Source organism: Lathyrus oleraceus, chromosome 6 (genome assembly GCF_024323335.1).
Source record: "Lathyrus oleraceus cultivar Zhongwan6 chromosome 6, CAAS_Psat_ZW6_1.0, whole genome shotgun sequence".
Lineage (NCBI taxonomy): Eukaryota > Viridiplantae > Streptophyta > Magnoliopsida > Fabales > Fabaceae > Lathyrus > Lathyrus oleraceus.
In genome coordinates, this window is record NC_066584.1 from 480939760 (window position 1) to 480966295 (window position 26536).

Below are 26536 nucleotides of genomic sequence, written 5' to 3' on the forward strand. Positions count from 1 at the left end.
GAATGACTCTTTGTCAAGTGTGTTAGTGGATACATGCTCGTCTCTCAATGTGATGCCGAAGTCGATACTTTCTAGACTTTCTTTTCAAGATGCTCCTATGAGGAGTAGCGGGATTATTGTTAAAGCTTTTGATGGTTCCAGAAAAATAGTCATTGGAGAAGTTAACCTTCCTATGACCATCAGACCTCATACTTTCCAGATAACAATCCAGGTAATGGACATAGAAGCTGTGTATAGTTGTTTATTGGGTCGGCCTTGGATCCATGAAGTTGGGGCAGTCACTTCCACTCTACATCAGAAGCTTCGTCGTTGTCTTGTTTATGTTTATCTCAATGCCTAAAAACCATGATTAATATTGTCATCCATACCTCACCCACCGTGTGATTGTCATTGTACTTAGCCATATTTTGTACCCTAATGTTAATGCATGTTCAATCTTGTTATTGTTTATATCCAAGGGAAAAGAATCATGACATTATTGTCATTTTGCATGTGTGTGTTCATCTATATTCTATACAACCTTTTATTCCCCTTAATCCAAAAACTTCTAGATAAAATCTTAGGTTCCCCTTAATTTAAACCTTAGGATTCTATCTCTCTCTCTCCTTCTTATAACCACTTTCATAATAAACTTTGACTTAGTTCATTGTTTCTCCTTTTATTTCTTAATCAAATGCTTCAAAACACTTAAGCATATTCAAAGATCTTTTCGTAAGACCTAAAAAACACAAACTTAACTCAAACCCTTTTGCCACTTTGGCTTTTCCATGTTTAAAACCTTTTCATAAAAGGATTAGACATGATTCATCCCTAGTTGATATTTAAATCTCCTATCCCATAACATTGTTGAGATTGATATTGATTCTTTTCCATTTGGAAGAGATATGTGGCATACTTGTTGATTATATATCCAAGTGAAAGCCCTTCTTTCAATTTGATGCAAAGATCTATCTTCCACATGTTTGTGGTGGTTTAAATGTGAGTTTTCTCCTTAAGATTACAATTTGTCTCTTTCTCATGAAATCAACCCCAACAAATCCCTTCTTACTTTTGAACCCGAACTACGAGGTTTTGATCCTTCACGGGTACGTAGGCATAAGACTCAATGTCTTTCCAAATCATCAAACAATAAAAAATGTTCTTTTTCTCATCTCCCCAATCAAATAGAAAACAATTTTAAACCAAACACATATATCCAAAAGGTTCTTGTAGAGTACTACAGATGATTAGGGTGCTAATACCTTCCCTTTTCATAACACACCCCCGTACCTTTAGAATCTCCCCCCCCCCCCCCAATTTTTCTAAGCTTAAGTTTAATCTTCTAGCTTTGCATATACATATTGGGTTTATTTTTGAATCTTTTCCCCTTCCCTTGGATAAATTAAAGTTCGGTGGTGATATTTTGATTCATGAGTCAAGTCTAATCAATAGCTTGGTCTCCGATTCTTCCCCGCGACACATCCACATAGCAATTGATCCCTCTTCAAATTAACTACACAAACACCCCTCATAATTAATTTTCAACCAGGCACATTATGAATACAACAAATCTGCAGCAAACAAGTGCAACAAAATTCACAAACAACTCACTATCAGTTGGCAATGCATTGCAAAACAATGAAATTGAATAAACATTAAGCATCCAACAATGATGGTATAGCAGACCTAGCAGTATTCAGGCATTGCCATAACTAACCAAATGGTACATCAAGCTAATGTCACTCACCAATGCCTAACTGCCATTGAGATTGCACAATTCTGTAGAACCAAGTAAGACATTGCACATTGAAACCAAGTCAGCAAGAGGATTATCAGAGCAACCATTAACAGAGTATATGTTGACAAGAGAAAAAGAACCAGCATAAAGAGAGATGATTCAGTATCTAGCAAGATGTGAGGATTAACATGAGAACCTTACAACATTATGGCCATAGTGATTCAATGATTCAAGTATCTTCAAATGGCATCAACTTTATGATTAAGGCAAAGGAAATGGTGCAGCCAGTTCACATTGGATCAATGCAAGGTGTCATTCAGACCCCTCTTAACAAGCAGCATAACAGGATTTTATTAACCATGGATCCCACCTTGAAGAATAGGGCAATGGGGCACACTCAAATCAAGTCGCCCAAAATACAAGTGATTTTCCTTTTCTTCGTCTTCTCCGATTTCAACGCTTCGTCAGAGCAATCCTCGGCTTCAGAGGTAGGTTCATCCTTGCCATTCTGTTGTGTTGCTGTTATCATCTTGTAGTTTACTCAGGGACGATTCAAAGCTCTAACAAGTAGATCTCCAAATCTTAGATCTCACCATGTAATTAGCATCTATAATTCTAGGGTTCTTAATCTAGTTCGTCATGTTCTTGATGATGGATCCAGTTTCACTTAGAATTGGAGTTGTATTCGAAACGAGGAGGTAAAGAGATTTTTGTTGGAGTACTTGATCCACATTTCTGGTGGCCACCGCCACCGGGAGTGACGGCCGGCGCGGTGGCGCATGGTGGCTCGCGAGGGCCAGTAACCTGAGACGGTGAGTGAGGGGAGCGCGCGTCTGAGCCTACTTCAAATTCAATTTAGGGTGGGAGGGGGCGCGTTAAAACTTGGCTTCCAACAAGGGCCCATTTGCTTCCGTTGGGCTTAGGCCCATTTTTCCTTAGCCTTATCATCCCAAATCTGAGCTTCACACTCCCCTCTATTGGATTGGGTTTGATGAGATTGGGCTTGGACGGATAATTCTATCTGCACCCCTGTTTGTGAACCTGTGGGCCTCACGAGCATGGGCCTTCACCAATACTGCTAGGCATACCTCCATTTCAGGGTTCTCACCCCCTTGGCCCATTTTGCATTTTTTTTCCTTCAAGATTTTGGTTCCTTTGCCATTTATTTTTTAATTGTTTTAAAGATTAAAATTAGGTTTAATTAGATTTAGATTTCAATTAAAATCTAGGGTCAATAGATTATAGTATAATTTTCTAGTTGAATTTTAATGTAGTTAATTAGAGTAGAAATTAAAAATTAATTAGGATTAGTTAGAGATTACTTAATTTTAGGACTTAGGCTAATTTTCAATATTAGGTTAAAATAGTTCTAGAATTTGATTAAACTTTAGGTTATGGTTAGATTTGAACTAGAATTTAATTGAACACCTTATGAAAATACCTTTTTACCCTTTAGGGGCCATTTTGGTTATTTTCACAATAATCACATGTTCCTTTAGAAATTTTACATAGAAATTTTAATCCACAATGACATGCCCCCCTTAGGACTCTTAGCATAGAATTTTAGTAAAGATTTTTTATTAACCATGACATGATCCCTTAGGATAGTTCGATTAATTTCCAACCATTAGATTAGGTTTTAACCTAGTTCGCAATCAAACTTTAACCCTCCGATTAAGTTGATTAAAAGAAATTTTAATCAATTAAATCCTTTGAACTTGTATAATCCCACAGTCTAATTTGAATGACCAAAAGACCCTTGGTCGTTTAATAAGACTTTTCCTTTAAGTTGTGGAGCTCGAAGCCTCAAGTCAAGATCTTCAATAAAGGCATCCTCGGTCATAGCAAGCAGTGGATAATACAGGCAATCAAAGGTGGCAAACTACAAGAGCTTGTTAAATCAAAGTTAGAATTGTGTGGCATGAGCCTTAAGTAATAGAGAAGGAGTGGGACTGGAGAATTCCTACCCCCATTCTGAATATTTTTGGGTATGGGAAGAATGACCCAACGCTCATCGTATTCACCTTTATTCATAAACTTTAGCATAATTCTAATCATACAATTGGAAAGTCTCTCTCTCTCTTCACAAAGAAAAGCAAGGACTACATCAACAACTTATCAATCATGAATCAAGTTGTACGACATGAGCCTTAAGCAATAGAGAAGGAGTGAAACTGGAGAATTCCTACCCCCATTCTGAATATCTTTGGGTATGGGACAAATGACCCAACGCTCATCGTATTCACATTTGTTCATAGACTTTAGTGAAATTCGAATCGAATGATTGATAAGGTCTTCATCAATACAAGAAACAACAAATATTCTTCTCTCTCCACTTGAAAGTTAAGACGAGAGTTACATGCCACGAGCCTTAAGTAGTAAAGAAGGAATGAGACTAGAGATTTCCTACACTCATTCTAGATATCTTTGGGTGCGAGGCGTTTGACTCGTTGCTTATCATATCCACCTTTACTCATAGACTTTAGTGTGATTATTATCAAATAACTATCAAGTCGATTCCATTATCCATTCTAATCATTTCAATTCCAATCATTCAATCACATTCTTTTGCCTCCTTAATCATCTTGTTTTCAGCCCTAGTGGGCTGAACTACGAAAGGTCTGATTTCCTTATTGCATTATAAGGATACGTAGGCAGAAGAAACCATATTCTTCGCGAGCTACCTTATCTATTTTCTACCTTATATATTCCTACCCTATTTATAAATCAATCATTCTTCGTTCATTCAATCTATACCACCTTTTTGAGATCAACCATACTTTTCCTTGGGCTCCTTGTCTATCCTTTTAGGACGATTTAGCGACAATCCACCTCATCAGTCGAGAGTTGTTTGGGACTATACCCGAACACTTAATTCAGTCTTTGTTTTTGGCTTTACCCTATAGTGGCGGTCTTACTAGCCCACGTACTGGTAAACGCCTACCTTGCTCTTCAATTCAAAGTTTATATCATTCTTGGATCCAAGATACTATTCTTATTTGATCTCGAACTGTTTGTTCCCCATCCAGTGATACACTATTCCTTGTACTATATAGTAATGCAACCATTCCTTAAAGTGGTGTTTGTCTTGTGAGTCCCCGTTGCTTAGACAAATATCTCTCTCTCCTTGTTTCATGGCAGTTAATCTCTAAAATCGGGTTTGTCTTGTGAGTCCCCGTTGCTTGGACAAATACCTTTTTGATACCATTTGGTTGGTACAAGTCATACTCTTCATCACTGTATGTCTCTCTCTCTCTCTCTCTCTCTCTCTCTCTCTCTCTCTCTCTCTCTCTCTCTCTCTCTCTCTCTCTCTCTCTCTCTCTCTCTCTCTCTCTATTTCTCGTAGTTCCGAACTACGATTGCTCTGACTTTCTCATTGCAATATGAGAATATGTAGGCACGAGGATGTGAATCCTTGGCAAGCATACTTTTAATTATTCTTTCTTCTTCCTTAGGGAACCATTCATACCTTTCGTGATCCGTTACCTACCTTCGATCATAAATCGTTCAACCAGTGACACACTATTCCTTTGAGATCAGAAATACCACTTTCTTTGGAATTCCATACATACCCTTTTAGGACGCCTAGCGAAAAGTCCGCATTTCTACCTAGAGTTGTTTGAGACTGTGCCTAATCACTTAATTCCTTCTTTTTTGGCTAATCATCCTATGGTGGCAGTCCTGCTAGTCCACGTATCGGTTAAAGTTATTTCCCTCTATGGTACAAATCCCATTTTTCTTATGGATTCCAACATACTTTCACCTTTCGATTTCAAACAATACTTCTTCAGTCACTTGTCACCAGATACCCAATTTTGTGACCTTGGTCACTTCATCCCGTTCATCTCCATGATACATTCATATTCTATCTTCATTCATTCCATGTGATATACCAGTTATCTTTGAGCCAAATACACTACCTCTTTGTGCTCCTTCTTGCTTCACCTTGTGAACCAAAAGATGTTTGGGACTGTACCCAAACACTTATTTCTTCGTCTTTTCGGCATTACCCTATAGTGGCGGTCTTACCAGCCCACGTATTGGTAATAGCCACCTTACTCTTGGGTTCATCTTTTCACCATTGTTGGAGTTCAAAACACTATTCTTTGGTTCAGACCATGCCTTGATCATAATTCTTTTTCACCTCCCGCCTCTAGTTCCTTGAACTACGAAGCTCTGAATTCCTCATTGCACTATGAGGATACGTAGGCATGAGGGCCTCAATCCTCACCGAGCACTTTATCTATTTCCTTTCCCCATTTTTTTGTGAGTAATCTTTAGATATCACACATATTCGAGCGAGAACAATCAAAACGGTTCTCATGGAGTACCATGGATGTTTGTGGTGCTAATACCTTCCCCTTGCATAATCGATTTCCTTACCCAGCATATCTCTTTCCCCGGGGTTTTATCGATGTTTTCCCTTCCCTTTGGGGATAAATAAAGTTCGATGGTGACTCTGTTGTATGTTCGAGCGCGCGATACGTTCGGGTATATTTCTGCTAGCTTCAATTGTGATGTCTTCTTCTTTTGTGGTCCTGAAGCATTATCTCGTTGATACTCCGACTCTCCTAAACTCCCGAACATGTTTGAGGTAAAGAAATTCATATTTAAAAGAGATGAAAAAGGAGGAGAGAATAAGAATTGAATCGATTTATAGAGATGCCTTTTAAAATGATGGTTCAATCTATTATATCTATACAATCAGAAGCACGCACTATGATGTTGACACTTCAATATAATTTATGCCACATCGCTATTATTTCTACGTGACACCTTCCAAATTTCATCTTCACTTCTCAAAAGACACAACAACATAGTGTTAGAGGTCACAAGTTCAAGTCTCGACAAATGCAAAAAAATATATTAACTTAACAATTACTTATTAACTTCAAAAGATATTATTCATAAAACTTATATAAAATCATTTTTTATTTTTCTTGCAATCTATTATCTATTATCTATTATAATATATTAAATCTGAAGCACGCAGTATCATATTGACACTTCAATATAATTTGTGTCACATCATTATTATTCATATGTGGCATCTTCCAAATTTCATCTTCACTTCTCAAAAGATACAATCACACAACGTTAGAGGTCACGAGTTCAAGTCCCGACAAATAAAAAAAAATATTAATTTAACAATTACTTTTTAAGTTCAATTTTATTTTCTATTATATATTCTTCATATCATGTTTTACAAATAAGTTAAAGACAAATATCAATGTTCTTGCAGTTGTCACATATAAAGATATAGAATTTGTCAAAATTGATTTAAAATTTACACAATTTTTTTCTTATATTAATTATAGATAGTATAATAAAAATTTAGGTAGTAATATCTAAAATAAGAACGGTGATATTTCAACTAATAATTTAATAAGTCTCAATTATAATTCATAATAAATTATCAATAATATAAAATTATCGATCATATTTATTAAAAATAATAATTCTTAACATAATTACAATTCAATAAAATAACAAATAAAATGTAATTTATAACCGCGCATCGCGCGAGTCTTAATCTAATAATATATTAAATCAGAAACACATACTATGATGCTGACACTTCAATATAATTTGTGCCACATTACCGTTAATCTTATGTGACACCTTCCAAAGTTCATCTTCACTTCTCCAAAGGCATAATAACATAGTGTTAAAGGTTACGGGTTCAAGTCCCCACAAATACAAAAAATATATTAACTTTAAAATATATTATTTTCATAAAACTTATTAATGTTTGACATCTATTATCTATTATCTACTTATACATATATATATATATATATATATATATATATATATATATATATATATATATATATATATATATATATATATATTATATTCAGTGGATTAAACTATCTTGCGACACTTCAACTTTTTCTATGCCACATCATTTATTTTTGGGTTAAATACACTTTACCCCCCTGTAATGTTAGCGAGTTTAGGGTTACCCCCCTGGTAAAGTTATTTTTTCAATACCCCCCTTATGTTATGTAGATTCCTTCATAGAACCCCCTAATATCCAGGTGGCATGGAATCTTGGTTTTTTATTTCAGACGTGGCTTTTTAATTTTTTTATTTTCACATGTGAATCTTCATTAGGTCTCCAGCATGGCATAAACTAGAAATTAGGGTTCCAAATCCATCCCTCTCTCTCTTCGTGAAATCCATCCCTATCCCAAATCCATCCCTCTCTCTCTTCGTGAAATCCATCCCTACCCCAAATCCATCCCTCTCTTCATCTTCGTCCGTGTCCCCTTCATCTGGGTTATGGGTGGCAGCAAGGCATCTTCCACGAGTGAAGTTGGAAACGGCTTACCAAGATGTGGATGCAATGAAACCATGAAGTTGTGGGTCTCCAAGTCAATTGAAAACCCCGGTCGCAAATTTTGGAAATGCAGGAATTATATGGTGAGCAATTTTGAAGCATTTTATTATTTTGAGTTTGATTTCGAAATTAATTGTTGGTGGTGTTTGTCTCAAATTGCAGAATGGGTGCGGTTTATTTTTGTGGGATGATTTGGTCAGTGAGTTTGCAGTGAAAGAAACCAATCCGTCCGGATGCCGCCAATGTGAAGTCAACAAGGCTTATTTGATTGAATTTGCTAAAGAGATTGTTGAGGAGATAGATTGCAGAGTCGGAAAGCTTAACAAGTTAGAAAAACTGAAGAAAAAGATTGCAATGGAAAAGAGGAAAAATTTATGGTTAATGTTTGTAATTGGTCTGTCATGGATGTTGATAGCAGCTATGGTTAAGTTAGTCTAATGAGTCTGTCATGTAATTGTTATGTCATTAGTGTTTTTCAGCAATGTAATGTTGAACTTGTAATGTGTTCATCAATGAAATGTAATCTGTTCATCAATCTTAAACTGTCAGTGCAGCATCATTATTTGATTAAACTTTCAGCATTCAATCTACCAATAATGACAGAAAAAAGTTATATCATAATGAAAGAGCAAAATTGCAAAATCATCAGAAAACTACAGAACAATTTTATAGTCAGTAATTCTAAAGAAAATATGACATAGTAAACATATAAATAAATTGAAATATATTAATGTAGTCTATCTCTTAAACTTTTTCAGTGCAGAATTCAAGGTGAATGTAATTAAATACTTTGGCTTTTTCTTTAGGTCCTGCAGAATTCATGGTTTTGTTGTAAGATTAGTGCACAGACTAGCCATGGCTCTCTGCAGAATTCATGGTTTATGAAAAACAAGAAAAAAATGTGACAGACTAGCCATTGTGTTTTATAGACAATACACACCAATAATGTTAAACTGATACATTAGAATTGATCATCACAGTAAGTGCATATGTTTGTTACAAAAGGATTACAAAATACATGTCTTCAAAGATCAGTTGGCATTACAAAAGAGTTTTCCAAAAGGATTACAAAATACATAGCAGAAACATAATAATCAGTCCCTCATTTTGAAGTGGGTATGTCTTCATTTTCTGGTAGGGTAATTGGTTTGTCACTAGATATTCCTTCACCTGTTATGGGTCTTTTAAACCAACTCAACTTGATCCTCTCACTTTGCCTTCTTTTGATGATAGGTTTTTTTTCAACCCTTTTTCTGGATTGTTTTGTGATTGAGGCAGCCACACTAGATCCTGTTTGACTCATAATAGTTGGAACAGGCATATCAGTTGGAGGCTGTGGATCAGTTGGAACAGGCACATTTGTTGGAACAGTCATATCAGTTGCAGTTGGGGCAGGCATATCATTTGCAGTTGGCATATCAGTTGCAGTTGGCACATGTCCTTTTTTAGGTTTTCTCTACAATGTAAGACACAATGTATGGTTGTCATCACAATGCATATCACAATGAAGAATGTAAGACAGAATGTAGAATGTAAGACAAAATGTATATCACAATGAATTACCTTTCTTTTAAGTGCATTGGGATCCTGAGTGGTAGCCTTACAAGTCATAGCATTGTGACCAAAATTATCACATTTGGTGCACTTATATGCAACACCAGATCTTCTCTTCCTTGCACCATCCTCTCCACTTTCTCTTATCCTAATCTTCTTAGGTCTACCAGGACCATTTTTATATGCAGGTGGTAGAGGTGGTTCCATCTCAACTTCTGGCCACATATCTTGACCATTGATTGGACTTACTGAAAATCCATAACATAGTGCAAACTTTTCTCTTGTGTAACAAGCATCAACAAATTCATCAGGGTTTTGCTTTCTATAACTCAGAGCAGCTACAGCATGCCTACATGGAATTCCTACTAATTCCCAAAAATTACAACTACATGACCTTTTAGCAATGTCAACAATAAATTCATGTGTGTTGTAACTATGTGTAACCTGAAAAGTCTCAGCAATTGACCATGTTGGCAACCAATGACCACTATTGAACACCTCATTATCTAACCTTCTCCTAGGTATTGGCATCACCTTATGTGGCCAATTTTCTAGTTTACTTGCAGAGGTGGATAACCTATTCATCAGATATTTTCTTATCCACTCACACATTGTGAGTATAGGTTTGTCCCTAGCAGCTAGAATGGTAGCATTAAAAGACTCTGAGATATTATTCATCAATGTATCACATTTAGGGTAAAAAGAAAAGGCATGCTTACACCAGCTTTTGGTAGGAACAGCCATCAACCAAGTCCAAGCATTGGGATCTGCATTCTTCAATTCATTCATCTTTTGGACCCATGCCTGATAGTATGTGGCTTTAGCAGCTCCCATCATTAAATCTCTAATAAGGGCTCCTCCACCAAACCTTTTCTTGAAATTAGCATACAAGTGCCTAAGACATAATCTATGCTCAATAGTATCAGACAATTCTTCAAATACAGCCACAAGTCCCTGATACAAAATAGAAATTTTTTCAACATTTAGAGAATAGAATAATTTGCAACAGAAAGATAGAGTTAAATACATACCTTCTGTTGATCAGAGATAAATACATATCTTCTATCCTGACCAATGTCCTCCATTAGTAGTTGTATAAACCATCTCCAACTCTCCTTTGTTTCATTTTCAACCACACCAAATGCCAAAGGGAAGTATTGATCATTAGCATCCCTGCCTACAGCAATAAGTAACTGTCCACCATACTTGGTCTTTAAGTGACATCCATCAACCCCCACAAATGGTCTGCATCCATGAATAAAGCCTTTCTTACAGCCATCAAAACAGAAATAAAATGACCCAAACCTTGGTTGTATGGATGGACTAGGTCTTTCTACATTTATCTTCACAGTGTTGCCATGGTTTACCCTTCTTAGTTCTTCTGCATACCTCCATATGGAAGCATACTGATTGTCAGCATCACCTTCAATTATCTTCTTGGCAATTAGCTTAGCCCTCCATGCTTTTGCAACAGTAATACCCACAGAATATGTTTGCCTCATATCTTGGATGATGTCTCTTATCCTGACTGTATCAGAAGTTTGCATCCTCTTTACCACATGCTTGGCCACCCGCATTGAGCTAGCAGACTTGTTGTTCAAAACCCTAGCACATGTGTGCTTATGTACAAGTGTTTTTATAGCAAAAGTCTCCTTGTGGCCTGTAACACCCTTCTAAATACCCCAAAATATTTAATTAAAATAATAACATATCAATCAGAGTAATTATGCCCCGAAGGGTGTCACACAATCATTTCACAACATTTATCAAAATATCCTGTCATGCTCATTTATTCAATCAAAATAAGACTCTTTTGCATAATTCGCAGCGGATACAAAACATCGACATTCAAATCATGTACTACATTACATGTAAAGTTGATCAACAACTAAATTAAAACATAGTCAAACATCCCCTCCCGATGTTACATCTACCAGAGCATGACCCACTACGGACGACACTAGACTCCGTAGCACTAGCTTCTACTCGACTCACTGCTCGTTACCTGAAAAATAGTTGTAAGGGTGAGTTCTTCAATCAATATAATAAGCATTATAGAACAACATGTAATGCTAAGTAAATAACACATCAATTCACCCTAACCAGACTACGCACTCAGCAACGGCAATATTCGTTCAAACATCATATTCAACAGTAACATATGACATATGTATAATCTCAACCATACTCAACATCAACAACACAACACACAACACACATATAATATTGGAATACATCCATTCATATTATATGCCATACATTCATTATGCAATGAGACTCCACACATGCGGTACCGACTATTCTTGAACATACAGTTCAAGCTCACCGATCAACTCCAGATACGGCTACTAAGCTCACTAGTCCCACTCATTTGAGATCTAATGACTCACTCACTAATTCCTCACCGTGGGAATTAGCTACAGCCCCGAAGGCTAGACTATGCACACTAATCATCTAGCATGCAAACATCAACAACAAATCCACAATGATTCACTCACTAATTCCTCACCATGGGAATTAGCTACAGCCCCAAAGGCTAGAATATGCATGCTAATCACCTAGCAATGCAACAACAACAACAACAATTCAAGGATAGACATAAGCTCACACTCTAAGCCATAAAACAGTCTATTCACAAATGCATACATAACTGATACATTCACAGCATCATGTTTATCATCACACATCATTAATACATTTTATCACAAAACATATCACCTCATGCCACATAATCCAATACAGTATTAGCACACTCTACTAATACCTATACTACTCAAAACAACTGGAAATTATCCCTGCTACATCATACATCAGCTCAGTACATCACTCAGCCTGAACAACCAAAAACTGCACCACAACAGCACAGAAAAACCACAATTCTGCCCATACGCGTATTGCCTATGCCCATACGCGTATTGCCCAAACCTGACCAAGCCCATACGCGTACTGCCCACTCTCATACGCGTATGCTACGCGTATCACTTCCCCATACGCGTACCACCAGAGGCCAATCCACGTTCAAAACATCATCTTCTTCATCCATACGCGTATGGCCTCACCCATACGCGTACCACTCATAGGCTACGCGTATCACACGCGTATGGCGCGTATCAGCGCCAGTTTTCTCCCCTCCAGCTATCCCATACGCGTATTGCCTAGTGCCATACGCGTACCAGGCCATCTCATACGCGTATTGCCTAGTGCCATACGCGTATGACCAGAAACCAGAATTTCCAGATCTGCAATGGCTTTCTCTGCTACGAAACCTGTCCAGTTCAACTTTCCACAGTCCAATTTTACTCAATAATCATTCATATCATCTAACACGAATCATATCCTATTCGTCTTCACCAATTCTAACATTATCTCTTCTAATTCCTACGAATTCCTTTCAATTATCATCCAATTTCATTCATCCAATATTTCACAATTCATCACGCATCAATCTAATCAGAGGTAAAACAATAGTTTATTACTACCCAGTACATATCATCCCATAATACCCGTTAATCGATGATAAACCCCCCTTACCTGAGTTCTTCCGGCAGTCTCTGAGCCCCAAGCTTTCCCTTCCTTCAACCTTCGTTCTTTGGCTTTTTGCCCTTTTCCCTTTTCTGCCTCTTTTCCCTTTTCACGTGAAAATAACTTTTTACCAAAAATGGGATTTTTCTAACTTCCAACTTATATATTTTCCAAATTATATTATTATTCCAATAATAATAATAATTCAATAATCCCAAAATAATAATAATAATAATTATAATCCAATTATCTAATTAAATTAATAAATCTATTATTAACTTAATTTAAATAATAATCATATTATTATCGGGGTGTTACAACTCTCCCCCACTAAAAGAGTTTTCGTCCTCGAAAACATACCTCAAGCGAACAACTCAGGATAAGACTCCTTCATCTGACTCTCAAGTTCCCAAGTCACATTGCCACCTGCTGGTCCTCCCCAAGCTACCTTCACCAAGGCAATCTCTTCACCCCGCAACTGCTTCAGCTCTCGATCCTCAATCCTCATAGGCGATGTTTCAACAGTCAGGTTATCTCTCACCTGTACATCATCTACTTGGACTACATGCGACGGATCATGAATGTACCTCCTCAACTGAGACACATGAAAAACCTCATGCAAATTCGCAAGCGACGGCGGTAAAGCGATACGATAGGCTACCTCCCCTATCCTCTCCAAAATCTGATAAGGACCAATGAATCGAGGTGTCAACTTCTTCGACTTCAAAGCTCGACCAACACCAGTGATCGGAGTAACACGAAGAAACACATGATCTCCCTCTTGGAACTCAAGTGACTTCCTCCTCTTATCATGATAACTCTTCTGACGACTCTGAGCAATTCTCATCTTATCCTGAATCATCTTAATCTTTTCTGTAGTCTGTTGAACAATCTCCGGTCCAACCACAGCACTCTCACCGGACTCATACCAACATAAAGGTGTCCGACATCTCCTACCATACAAAGCTTCAAACGGTACCATACCAATACTCGAATGAAAACTATTGTTGTAGGTAAACTCAATCAAAGGCAAATAACAATCCCAAGCACCTCCTTTTTCCAAAACACAAGCTCTCAAAAGATCCTCTAACGACTGAATCGTCCTCTCAGTCTGACCATCAGTCTGCGGATGATATGCAGAACTCAATCTCAGCTTAGTTCCCAAAGCTCTCTGCAAACCTTCCCAAAATTTCGATGTAAATCTAGGATCTCTGTCCGAGACAATACTCGACGGAATACCATGCAAACTTACAATCTTCTCAATATACAACTCGGCTAGCCTCTCTAACGGATAATCCATCCTGATCGGAATGAAATGGGCCGACTTCGTCAATCTATCAACAATCACCCAAATAGCTTCAAAATTCTTACTTGTCCTCGGCAAACCGGAAACAAAATCCATACTGATACTATCCCACTTCCACTCTGGAATAGCCAACGGTTGCATTAGCCCAGACGGCTTCTGATGCTCAATCTTCGACTTCTGACAAGTCAAACAAGAATAAACAAAACTCGCAATTTCTCTCTTCCTTCCCGGCCACCAAAATAGCTTCTTCAAATCATGATACATCTTCGTAGCTCCAGGATGAATACTCAGGCCACTACGATGTCCTTCTTCAAGAATACTCTTCTTAAGTTCGGTAACATCCGGAATACACACCCGATTACCAAATCTCAGAACACCATTATCATCAACTCTGAATTCACCACCTTGTCCTTGATACACTAGAGTCAACTTATCAACCAAAAGCATATCGGATTTCTGACCCTCTCTGATCTCATCCAGAATCCCACTCGTTAACTTCAACATTCCCAATCTAACACTATTGTGAGTACTCTCACACACCAAACTCAAGTCTCTAAACTGCTCAATTAAATCCATTTCCTTAACCATTAACATAGACATATGCAATGATTTCCGACTCAATGCATCAGCTACTACGTTTGCTTTACCCGGATGGTAATTCAAACCAAAATCATAATCCTTCAGAAATTCTAACCATCTCCTCTGTCTCATATTCAGCTCTTTCTGATCAAACAAATACTTTAAACTCTTATGGTCACTGAAAACTTCAAATCTTGACCCATACAAGTAATGCCTCCATAACTTCAGAACAAATACCACAGCTGCCAACTCTAAATCGTGTGTCGGATAGTTCCTCTCATGGACCCTTAGCTGTCTCGAAGCATAAGCTATAACCTGCTTATTCTGCATCAACACACCACCTAAACCCAACAATGAAGCATCACAATAAACCTCGAATAGTTCCGACGAACTCGGTAATATCAGGATAGGAGCAGTAGTTAACCTTCTCTTTAACTCTTGGAAACCTTCTTCACATTTTGAGTCCCAAACGAATGCTTGTCCCTTTCTAGTCAACATCGTCAACGGTAACGCCAACTTAGAAAATCCTTCAATGAACTTCCTATAATAACCAGCCAAACCAAGAAAACTTCGAATCTCAGCAACAGACTTCGGAGCTTCCCACTTAGATACCGCTTCTATCTTAGAAGGATCAACAGCAACACCACCTCTTGAAATCACATGCCCAAGAAAACTAACCTCTTCTAACCAAAATTCACATTTAGAGAGTTTAGCAAATAACTTCTTTTCTCGGAGAACTTCCAAAACCACTCTCAAATGCTCAGCATGCTCTTCTTCAGATTTCGAATACACCAAAATGTCATCAATAAACACCACAACAAACTGATCTAGATACGGATGGAAAATCCTATTCATATACTCCATAAATACACCAGGCGCATTAGTCACACCAAAAGGCATCACAGAATACTCATAATGTCCATACCTAGTTCTGAAAGCAGTCTTCTGAATATCCTCAGTTTTCACACGTATCTGATGATACCCAGATCTCAAATCTATCTTGCTGAACACACTCGCACCAACCAATTGATCCATCAAATCATCAATCCTCGGCAAAGGATACCGATTTTTGATCGTCACTTTATTCAGTTGCCTGTAGTCCACACACAACCTCATAGTACCTTCTTTCTTCTTAACCAACAACACTGGTGCACCCCACGGTGATACACTCGGACGAATAAATTTCTTATCCAACAGATCTTCCAGTTGACTCTTCAATTCAGCTAACTCAACAACAGACATACGGTACGGCGCCATCGATATCGGTCTAGTACCAGGTACTAAATCAATCGAGAACTCAACTCCACGCTCTGGCGGCAATTCATTCACTTCTTCCGGAAACACGTCAGGGAAATCACACACCACAGCCAGATCGCCAATCACCAGTTTATCTTTAGCTTCCAAAATCGCTAACAGCATAAACAGCTCTGCCCCATCAGCTACTTCCTCATTCACTTGCCTTGCTGATAGAAACAAACTCTTTTCTTCTTCAACCTCAGGGAATATCACAGTCTTATCAAAACAGTTGATAGAAACTCGGTTAAACACCAACCAATTCATACCCAGGATAACATCAATCTGCACTAGTGGAAGACACACAAGGTCTATCCCAAAGTCTCTACCAAAAATACTCAAGGGACAACTTAGACAAACTGAAGTAGTAGTTACTGAACTCTTAGCAGGAGTCTCAATCACCATACTTCCAAGCATCTTAGATATCTCCAACTTAAGGTTCACCGCACAATCCAAAGATATAAAAGAATGAGTAGCACCGGTGTCAATAATAGCTACAAGAGGAAAGCCATTAATATAACACGTACCTCGTATCAAACGATCATCTGCAGAAGTCTCAGAACCCGATAAAGCAAAAACCTTGCCTCCTGACTGATTCTCTTTCTTTGGCTTAGGACACTGTGGACTGATATGGCCCAACTCTCCACAGTTGAAACAAGTTACGGTCTTCAACCGGCACTCTGCAGCCAAATGACCACCTTTACCACACTTGAAACACTTCATCTCAGCACTGGTACACTCATGAACACGATGTCCAGCCCGACCACATCTGTAACACTTAACAGGAGCACTAGAGTCTCCCCCACTAGGCCTCTTCATCCCACTCTGCCTCTGGAAACCTTTGCCAGCTGCATACGGTTTCCCACGATCAATCTGATTCTTACCCTTCCTATCAACCCTTTGCTGATAGCTCTCTGCTCTAGCCTTGGAATCCTGTTCAAAAATCCTGCAACAGTCAACCAAGTCAGAAAACACTCTGATCCGCTGATATCCAATAGCCTGTTTGATCTCGGGACGCAGCCCGTTCTCAAACTTCACACACTTCGAAAATTCTCCAGCAGCCTCACTATAGGGAGTGTAATACTTTGACAACTCTGTGAACTTAGCAGCATACTCCGTAACAGACCCGTTACCCTGCTTCAATTCCAAGAACTCTATCTCTTTCTTTCCTCTGACATCCTCTGGAAAGTACTTCCTCAGAAATCTCTCTCTGAACACAGCCCAAGTAATCTCAGCATTCCCAGCAGTTTCCAACTCAGTGCGGGTAGCAACCCACCAATCATCAGCTTCTTCTGACAGCATATGCGTACCGAACCTGACCTTCTGGTTATCGGCACACTCAGTCACTCGGAAGATCCTCTCGATCTCCTTCAACCACTTCTGAGCGCCATCTGGATCGTATGCTCCCTTGAACATTGGAGGATTATTCTTCTGGAACTCACTCAGTTGACGAGCAGCTCCCATTCCCACAACATTTGGATTCCCTCCAAGTACTCCAGCTAGCATACCCAGAGCCTCAGCAATCGCAGCATCATCTCTACCTCTTCCAGCCATCTCTATTCTGAAAAACCCAAACAAACTAAAACAATAAGTACTGATAGGTTACACAACACCCATCCCGTACAGGGGAACAGAATAATTACGACTCGACTCGACCGACTATGCTCTGATACCACTAATGTAACACCCTTCTAAATACCCCAAAATATTTAATTAAAATAATAACATATCAATCAGAGTAATTATGCCCCGAAGGGTGTCACACAATCATTTCACAACATTTATCAAAATATCCTGTCATGCTCATTTATTCAATCAAAATAAGACTCTTTTGCATAATTCGCAGCGGATACAAAACATCGACATTCAAATCATGTACTACATTACATGTAAAGTTGATCAACAACTAAATTAAAACATAGTCAAACATCCCCTCCCGATGTTACATCTACCAGAGCATGACCCACTACGGACGACACTAGACTCCGTAGCACTAGCTTCTACTCGACTCACTGCTCGTTACCTGAAAAATAGTTGTAAGGGTGAGTTCTTCAATCAATATAATAAGCATTATAGAACAACATGTAATGCTAAGTAAATAACACATCAATTCACCCTAACCAGACTACGCACTCAGCAACGGCAATATTCGTTCAAACATCATATTCAACAGTAACATATGACATATGTATAATCTCAACCATACTCAACATCAACAACACAACACACAACACACATATAATATTGGAATACATCCATTCATATTATATGCCATACATTCATTATGCAATGAGACTCCACACATGCGGTACCGACTATTCTTGAACATACAGTTCAAGCTCACCGATCAACTCCAGATACGGCTACTAAGCTCACTAGTCCCACTCATTTGAGATCTAATGACTCACTCACTAATTCCTCACCGTGGGAATTAGCTACAGCCCCGAAGGCTAGACTATGCACACTAATCATCTAGCATGCAAACATCAACAACAAATCCACAATGATTCACTCACTAATTCCTCACCATGGGAATTAGCTACAGCCCCAAAGGCTAGAATATGCATGCTAATCACCTAGCAATGCAACAACAACAACAACAATTCAAGGATAGACATAAGCTCACACTCTAAGCCATAAAACAGTCTATTCACAAATGCATACATAACTGATACATTCACAGCATCATGTTTATCATCACACATCATTAATACATTTTATCACAAAACATATCACCTCATGCCACATAATCCAATACAGTATTAGCACACTCTACTAATACCTATACTACTCAAAACAACTGGAAATTATCCCTGCTACATCATACATCAGCTCAGTACATCACTCAGCCTGAACAACCAAAAACTGCACCACAACAGCACAGAAAAACCACAATTCTGCCCATACGCGTATTGCCTATGCCCATACGCGTATTGCCCAAACCTGACCAAGCCCATACGCGTACTGCCCACTCTCATACGCGTATGCTACGCGTATCACTTCCCCATACGCGTACCACCAGAGGCCAATCCACGTTCAAAACATCATCTTCTTCATCCATACGCGTATGGCCTCACCCATACGCGTACCACTCATAGGCTACGCGTATCACACGCGTATGGCGCGTATCAGCGCCAGTTTTCTCCCCTCCAGCTATCCCATACGCGTATTGCCTAGTGCCATACGCGTACCAGGCCATCTCATACGCGTATTGCCTAGTGCCATACGCGTATGACCAGAAACCAGAATTTCCAGATCTGCAATGGCTTTCTCTGCTACGAAACCTGTCCAGTTCAACTTTCCACAGTCCAATTTTACTCAATAATCATTCATATCATCTAACACGAATCATATCCTATTCGTCTTCACCAATTCTAACATTATCTCTTCTAATTCCTACGAATTCCTTTCAATTATCATCCAATTTCATTCATCCAATATTTCACAATTCATCACGCATCAATCTAATCAGAGGTAAAACAATAGTTTATTACTACCCAGTACATATCATCCCATAATACCCGTTAATCGATGATAAACCCCCCTTACCTGAGTTCTTCCGGCAGTCTCTGAGCCCCAAGCTTTCCCTTCCTTCAACCTTCGTTCTTTGGCTTTTTGCCCTTTTCCCTTTTCTGCCTCTTTTCCCTTTTCACGTGAAAATAACTTTTTACCAAAAATGGGATTTTTCTAACTTCCAACTTATATATTTTCCAAATTATATTATTATTCCAATAATAATAATAATTCAATAATCCCAAAATAATAATAATAATAATTATAATCCAATTATCTAATTAAATTAATAAATCTATTATTAACTTAATTTAAATAATAATCATATTATTATCGGGGTGTTACATGGCCCACCTTAGAGCATAAGACTAAAAACCCACATTTATGCTTACACACCACTCTTACCCTATCTCCCTCATTTTTCACAAAAGAAATTTCCCTCCCATTAAGCACTGACCACTCACGGATAGCTGCCCTAAAGTCATCAAGTGTGTTGAATTCCATACCCCACTTGAATATAAAGTCTTTGTTTAGATGCTCTTTCCTAAACCTAGCATACTTGGGCCTTTCTTCATCACAAGAATCATCTGGGTCAGAACTATTCAACTCATCACTATATTATACATCATCTGAATCCATACTCTTATTGGGCTCCTCCATACTGTTATTGGGCTCCTCCCTAATAGGCTTAGTAACATCTATTCCTTCAAAACCATCAAAGTAAGCAGTAGCTCTTTCATCTTCACTGTCATCTAACCCCTCTACCTTCTCCTCATCTAACATTACAATTCCATTATCAGGGGGGTGGTCATCATCATTCACACATTTAGGTTCCCTATCAGCAGGGTCCATGTTCCCAGTACTATGTTCAACATACAAATCTCCTTTCACATTCATTGCACTAAAGTATAGAGCAAAATCATCAACAGCATCATCATCTTTCCTAATCAGAAAAAAACCATCTTGAATTTCTAAAACTTTTGTCCATACCCTAACACAATCAGCCTTATACCCTAACCTACTCAACAACTTCTCAATGTTATCCATGTTCCAATTTGAAACATGTATCCCATTAACTGTCGTATCCGTACCCCCTCTGTATATAATTTCTTCTTCAAAAACCCTGTAAAATTCACCCCCATGGTGGAGTGTAACACTAAAGTGTTGTGAATCCTGTCAATATATTATACCCACATGTCAAAGATTGTTGATTTCAAAATTTTACCCTACGACATTGATGAACTTCAAATTTTTACTAACCTCGGACTTTGGACACTTCACTGAGCTCGTCTTCACTGAGCTGGATCGCTTCTTCGTATTCGCTGAGGTTGTCTTCATCTTCGTCTTCACTGCGGTCGTCTTTCTCGTTTGCTTCGTTCCCTGCATTCTTCTTCTTCGTCTTCGTCTTCCCCTGGAAATTTCGTCTTCGTCTTCCCTGCTATGTTCAGAACCCTAATTTTCTAAGGGGGTATTTGAAATTAAAAAGTGTAAAATGACACATAATCACTTTAACAAAATTAAAAATATGCCAGGTGTAGGACCTCTTATTAGATTCCATGCCACCTGGATATTAGGGGGTTCTATGAAGGAATCTACATAACATAAGGGGGGGTTTACAAAAAATATTTTTACAGGGGGGTAATCCTAAACTCGCTAACATTACAGGGAGAAAAGTGTATTTAACCCTTTATTTTTTTCCGTAACATCTCTCAAAATTCATTTTAAAATGTCAAAATATATTGTTTCTCTCTATAAAAGGTCACGAGTTCGAATCTAAACAAATGCAAAAATAAAATTATCTAATATTTGATTATTAACTTTGTTTATTTTAAAAAATATCATACTAATTTATTCGCAATAAATTTATTATTATTTCATCTAAATATATTTTTCAAAATTTTAAAAATAAAAGAGATGTTCAGATCCACACATTTTAAAATATTTTTTATTTTCTTAAAATCATAATAACAAAAGAAACACTTGAAAAATACTTTTATGTTAAAGTATATATTCCATAATTTTCATGGCTAAATTACTTTCAATTGATCTATAAATATAATAGAGAATGCAACACTATTTATCGAATCTATATATTTCTTCTCTATATTTTTCTTATCATATTAGACAAATAAATTAAAGACAAGCAATAAAATTCTCAATTTTTCATATATAACTAAAATGTGACATTACCGACATAAATTTATAAAGCTATTGAATGCTTTATTTGATAATAATTGAAAATCAAATATAATTTTTATTTAAAAATAAAAATAAATATATATCTTATAATTAAATATTTAAAAGAGAGACAAATATTAAAAATACATTACAATCAAAATAAAAAATAAATCATTAGGGATATCTTTTAAAAAAAATTTAATTTACAAAATGAAATCTTGTATGTCATTCTCAACTTACAAACATATATTTTTTTATTCATAATTAATTCATAATATTATCTCATTTATTTTATACTAAATTATTATACTATAATTTTTTTGTTTATATAACAAGATAAAAATTCATAACATAATTAAAACTCAATACAAAATAAATAAAAATTAATTCATAGCCTATAAAATTGAATGAATTCCATTTGCACGGCAACGAAGGGGGCTTGTTACTTAAAAATGGCGATGAATGGGGCTTTGAAAATGTAATATACACGTGTGGAAATATTTCTCAGTAATACCATGTAAATAATAATAATAATAATAATAATAATAATAATAATAATAATAATAATAATAATAATTATTATTATTATTATTATTATTATTATTATTATTATTATTATTATTATTATTATAATATTATTCGTTGTCCCTCAAAAGAACAAATACAAAATTTATTTTTATTTCACTAAGTTAAAATAAAATAACAAACATATAAAGAATTTTTTTTTTGTTTTCACATATTTTATACACTTCTAAAAAAAATGAAAGATATTTTAAAAGTATTAAATTTAGTTGTATTAATTTTTTAAAAACTATTAGGTTATAAATATAAATAATTTAGTAGTAGCGAGAGAAACTTATTTAGTAATTTAGATGCAGTGAGTTTCTCTAATAAAGAGGATCCATTTCCGTATAATAATACTTGTTCGGCACTGGACTATTAATTTCTTAAAAAATTATGCAGTTGCATCTTCTGTTGGAGTATTTGGAGAAGATGTTTAATCAGCAATCAAAACCCATCCTACCCAATAATTGAATTGTTTCTGAAAAACCATGCTCAACTTGCTTCTAAAAGATACACTTATTCAGAGATCAAAAAAGCAACCAATTCATTCAAAAACAAATTAGGTAAAGGAGGATATGGCAGTGTATACAAAGGAATATTACCAAATGGAAGTCTCGTGGCAGTAAAAGTATTAAGTTATATATATATTTATTAGCTAAATAACTGTTATTATTACAACAAAAATATTTGAGCTTCTGTCAGAGGCTAATACTGTAGGAGTGAAATTTTAAAATGTTTTATTTGCACCAATTAATTTTATTGGTACCGGTACTCTTTGGTGTGCGTTTATTCGCAGGTTATTGCTATCTCCCAGAAAGGTTTCCCCATCAAATTTGGCCAAGTCTTCTGGAAATATTTGAATGTTGAAGGAGTCAATCCTGGAATGTGTTGTTTTGTCAATAGAGGATATAGAGCATTGGGTCCAGATTCATTGTTAAATTAATTAACACATGACCAGCACCACACCTTTGTAACATCTGTAGGTCATACCTCACATATATATATATATATATATATATATGGACTAGAGATGTTAATCTAATCAACCTTTCTTTTTCATCAAGTCTTCCTCCTTCCTTTTCCAAGTCAACTGATGTATCACATAACTTTTCCTGTTAGACAACTTGATTCATACATAATACGAATAATATCCATTTCTGAAGATAATTTATGTAACGACTCGCACTACTTATACTTAACCTTCATTACATCAATAAAGTTAGGATGACTCTATTCCGTATATTATGCTTCCTCTTGGTTTCTTACCTCATGCTGATTTTATCATCAGGGCATGGAAGCGGGTACCAATCTAACTGTCCACCCTCATTCACTTGTGGAAATCGTGGAATTTTTCGTTACCCTTTCACCAAGATAGAACAACCCGACTGTGGCTTCATATTCATATATGGCTGTCGCGGCAGTTATCGTTCACCCAAATTGATCCAATTGGAGAAGAATGCAAAAAACACAGAGCTAACTGCTGTCATTGACCAGAATACCATTACGCTTTCTGATCCAGATTTTTACCAGCGTTTGCAACATAATGTCTGTGACACTTTGAACCACAGTTACCCTCTTCCTCCCCCCTCTCCTTTGGTTTCTTTTTATATAATTTATAATGTAACTCTCTTCCGATGCAATCACGGCCACAATATCAATCCCCCTAGACAGTATTTTCAATACAACTGTTCTTCCTACGATATCTATTATGACAGTAAGCAGCATTCCAATGTTACTAAAGAGAAAGCGCGTAGTTTTTTCTCATCCTGCTCCCTACTTCAGTTTCCATCTAAAGACTTGACTGATACCGAAAACATCTTATCATTTGTATCTGGTCAGATGGTTGTTAAAATAGTACTATCTGCTGATTGTGATGACTGCTACAACCACAGAGGAGGCCAATGTAGACTTAATGCAAACAAGATGTTCTACTGTGACAATGTTACGCATCAGATAAATGCAGTAACGGGTACAAAGAAAAAGAGGCTGATCCGAAATGTCAAACTGGGTATAGGTAATGTACGTTAACATAACTTTCACCACAAAACTTCAAACTCAACGACCTTGAATGTGATAGTTCATCAATATGTTACAATGATTTTATAGTAGTCTGACAAACATGTTATTGATGTAGAAGTCATTACTATCTTGTACCAAAAAAGTAATTACTTTCTTACACTAATTTCTTTTTGCTTTATTGTAAATAATTTACATTTCTCCAGGAGCCATGGTGGTGGCTATTGGAATTGCAGTGCTGATGTTGTTGGCTTATGCCATCAGGACAAATATCTTCCCTCCGGCGCTTCTTTTGTTTAGGAAGGACAGTTCATCAACCCATCCAAATATTAAGGAGTTCTTGAAAGAACAAGGACCTCTTCTTGCTGCTAAGTACAGTTACTTAGATGTCAAGAAAATAACTAACTCTTTTAGAAGTAAATTAGGCCAAGGAGGATACGGAAGTGTATATAAAGGGAAGTTACATGATGACCGTATGGTTGCAGTGAAGGTTTTAAGTGAATCAAAAGGTGATGGTGAAGATTTCATTAATGAAGTTGCAAGTATAAGTAGAACTTCGCATGTTAATGTTGTTAGACTTTTAGGTTTCTGTTTGGACGGTTCTAAAAAGGCGCTAATATACGAATTCATGCCTAATGGATCTCTTGAGAAGTTCATATATGAAGACAAAAAACCACAGCAGGATGATCTCCAATTGGATTGCAAAACATTGTATGATATTGCAATTGGTGTTGCTCATGGATTAGAGTACTTGCATAGAGGCTGTAACACTAGAATCTTGCATTTTGACATAAAACCTCATAATATATTATTAGACGAGGATTTCTGTCCAAAAATTTCCGATTTTGGACTTGCGAAAATATGTCCAAGAAAAGAAAGCATTGTATCCATATTTGGAGCGAGGGGAACACCAGGATATATTGCTCCAGAGTTGTTTTCAAGAAATTTTGGTGGGGTGTCACATAAATCAGATGTCTACAGTTATGGAATGATGGTTTTAGAGATGGTTGGACGAAGAAAGAACATTAAGGTTGAAGTTGATTGTTCTAGCGAATTATACTTTCCACATTGGGTTTACAAGCGTCTTGAATTGAATCTAGACCTTGGACTTAAGTGTATTAAAAATGAAATTGATGAAGAAATGGTAAGAAAAATGACAGTGGTGAGTTTATGGTGCATACAAACCAATCCTTCGAATCGACCATCGATGCATAAAGTGGTGGAAATGTTGGAAGGGAACCTTCAAGTGTTGGAAATGCCACCCAAACCCTTTTTGTCTTCTCCTTCAACATCTCCAACCCATTTATCATCTGAAATCTGAAATATTGTAATTTGTGTGGTTGTTAGATGCAATGTAGAGACAAAGTCATGATAATTGACATATAAATAAAATGTTATGTATCTAATATAGTTATAATATTGTATAATTTCTTTTCTTTTTTTCTTTTTGAGTAGGCTGTTAACACATATCCTTATTGTTGTATTTATCACAACAGTGTTATTCCTTTGTATTGAAGCCAAAATGTATTGTCCAGCTTTATAAATTTTCTGTGAATTGTGAGACTGTCTACCATAAGAAATGAATGGTTCTTCTCATCTGATTAAATGAATTTGCTAATCTTAAGAATGTATGATTAATCGTATGATTTCATTTTTGCACTGAACTTGCATCACAATTCACCATATGAATTAGGTGCTACTCTTTTCTTTGCAACATGACAAACAATAGGATTTTTCTTAATCCTAGTGGGTTTTTAGATTAGCTAGCCTTGCAGAAAGAAAATAAGGGCAGGAAAATTAAAGCCAAGAATGATTCCAACAACCTTGTGGAAAATTAAAGCCATAGCTAAAAAATTTGAATGTTGAAGGAGTCAATTTCTGAATCTTCTGTTTTGTCTATAGAGGAAACAAAGCAGTGGGGCCAGAAACACACATCTGTTAATTCTCT

At 36.8% G+C, this 26536-nt stretch overlaps 2 protein-coding genes across 2 annotated transcripts; one reads left to right on the forward strand and one right to left on the reverse strand.

Annotated features, from left to right (window-relative positions):
• Positions 1-8650: 8650 nt before the first annotated feature.
• On the reverse strand, positions 8651-11119 carry LOC127096374 (uncharacterized). The gene is made up of 5 exons (XM_051034953.1): positions 10649-11119; positions 9627-10571; positions 9276-9519; positions 8814-8872; positions 8651-8716 (listed from the first exon to the last, which is right to left on the reverse strand). Exons 1-5 carry the CDS (start codon positions 11117-11119, stop codon positions 8651-8653), a joined length of 1785 nt encoding a protein of 594 aa, XP_050890910.1.
• A 12495-nt stretch (positions 11120-23614) lies between these two features.
• On the forward strand, positions 23615-26143 carry LOC127098530 (LEAF RUST 10 DISEASE-RESISTANCE LOCUS RECEPTOR-LIKE PROTEIN KINASE-like 2.4). Its single transcript, XM_051037143.1, has 2 exons — positions 23615-24586; positions 24795-26143. The coding sequence occupies exons 1-2, from the start codon at positions 23797-23799 to the stop codon at positions 25907-25909; spliced, it is 1905 nt and encodes a 634-aa protein (XP_050893100.1). The 5' UTR covers positions 23615-23796; the 3' UTR covers positions 25910-26143.
• Positions 26144-26536: the final 393 nt, after the last annotated feature.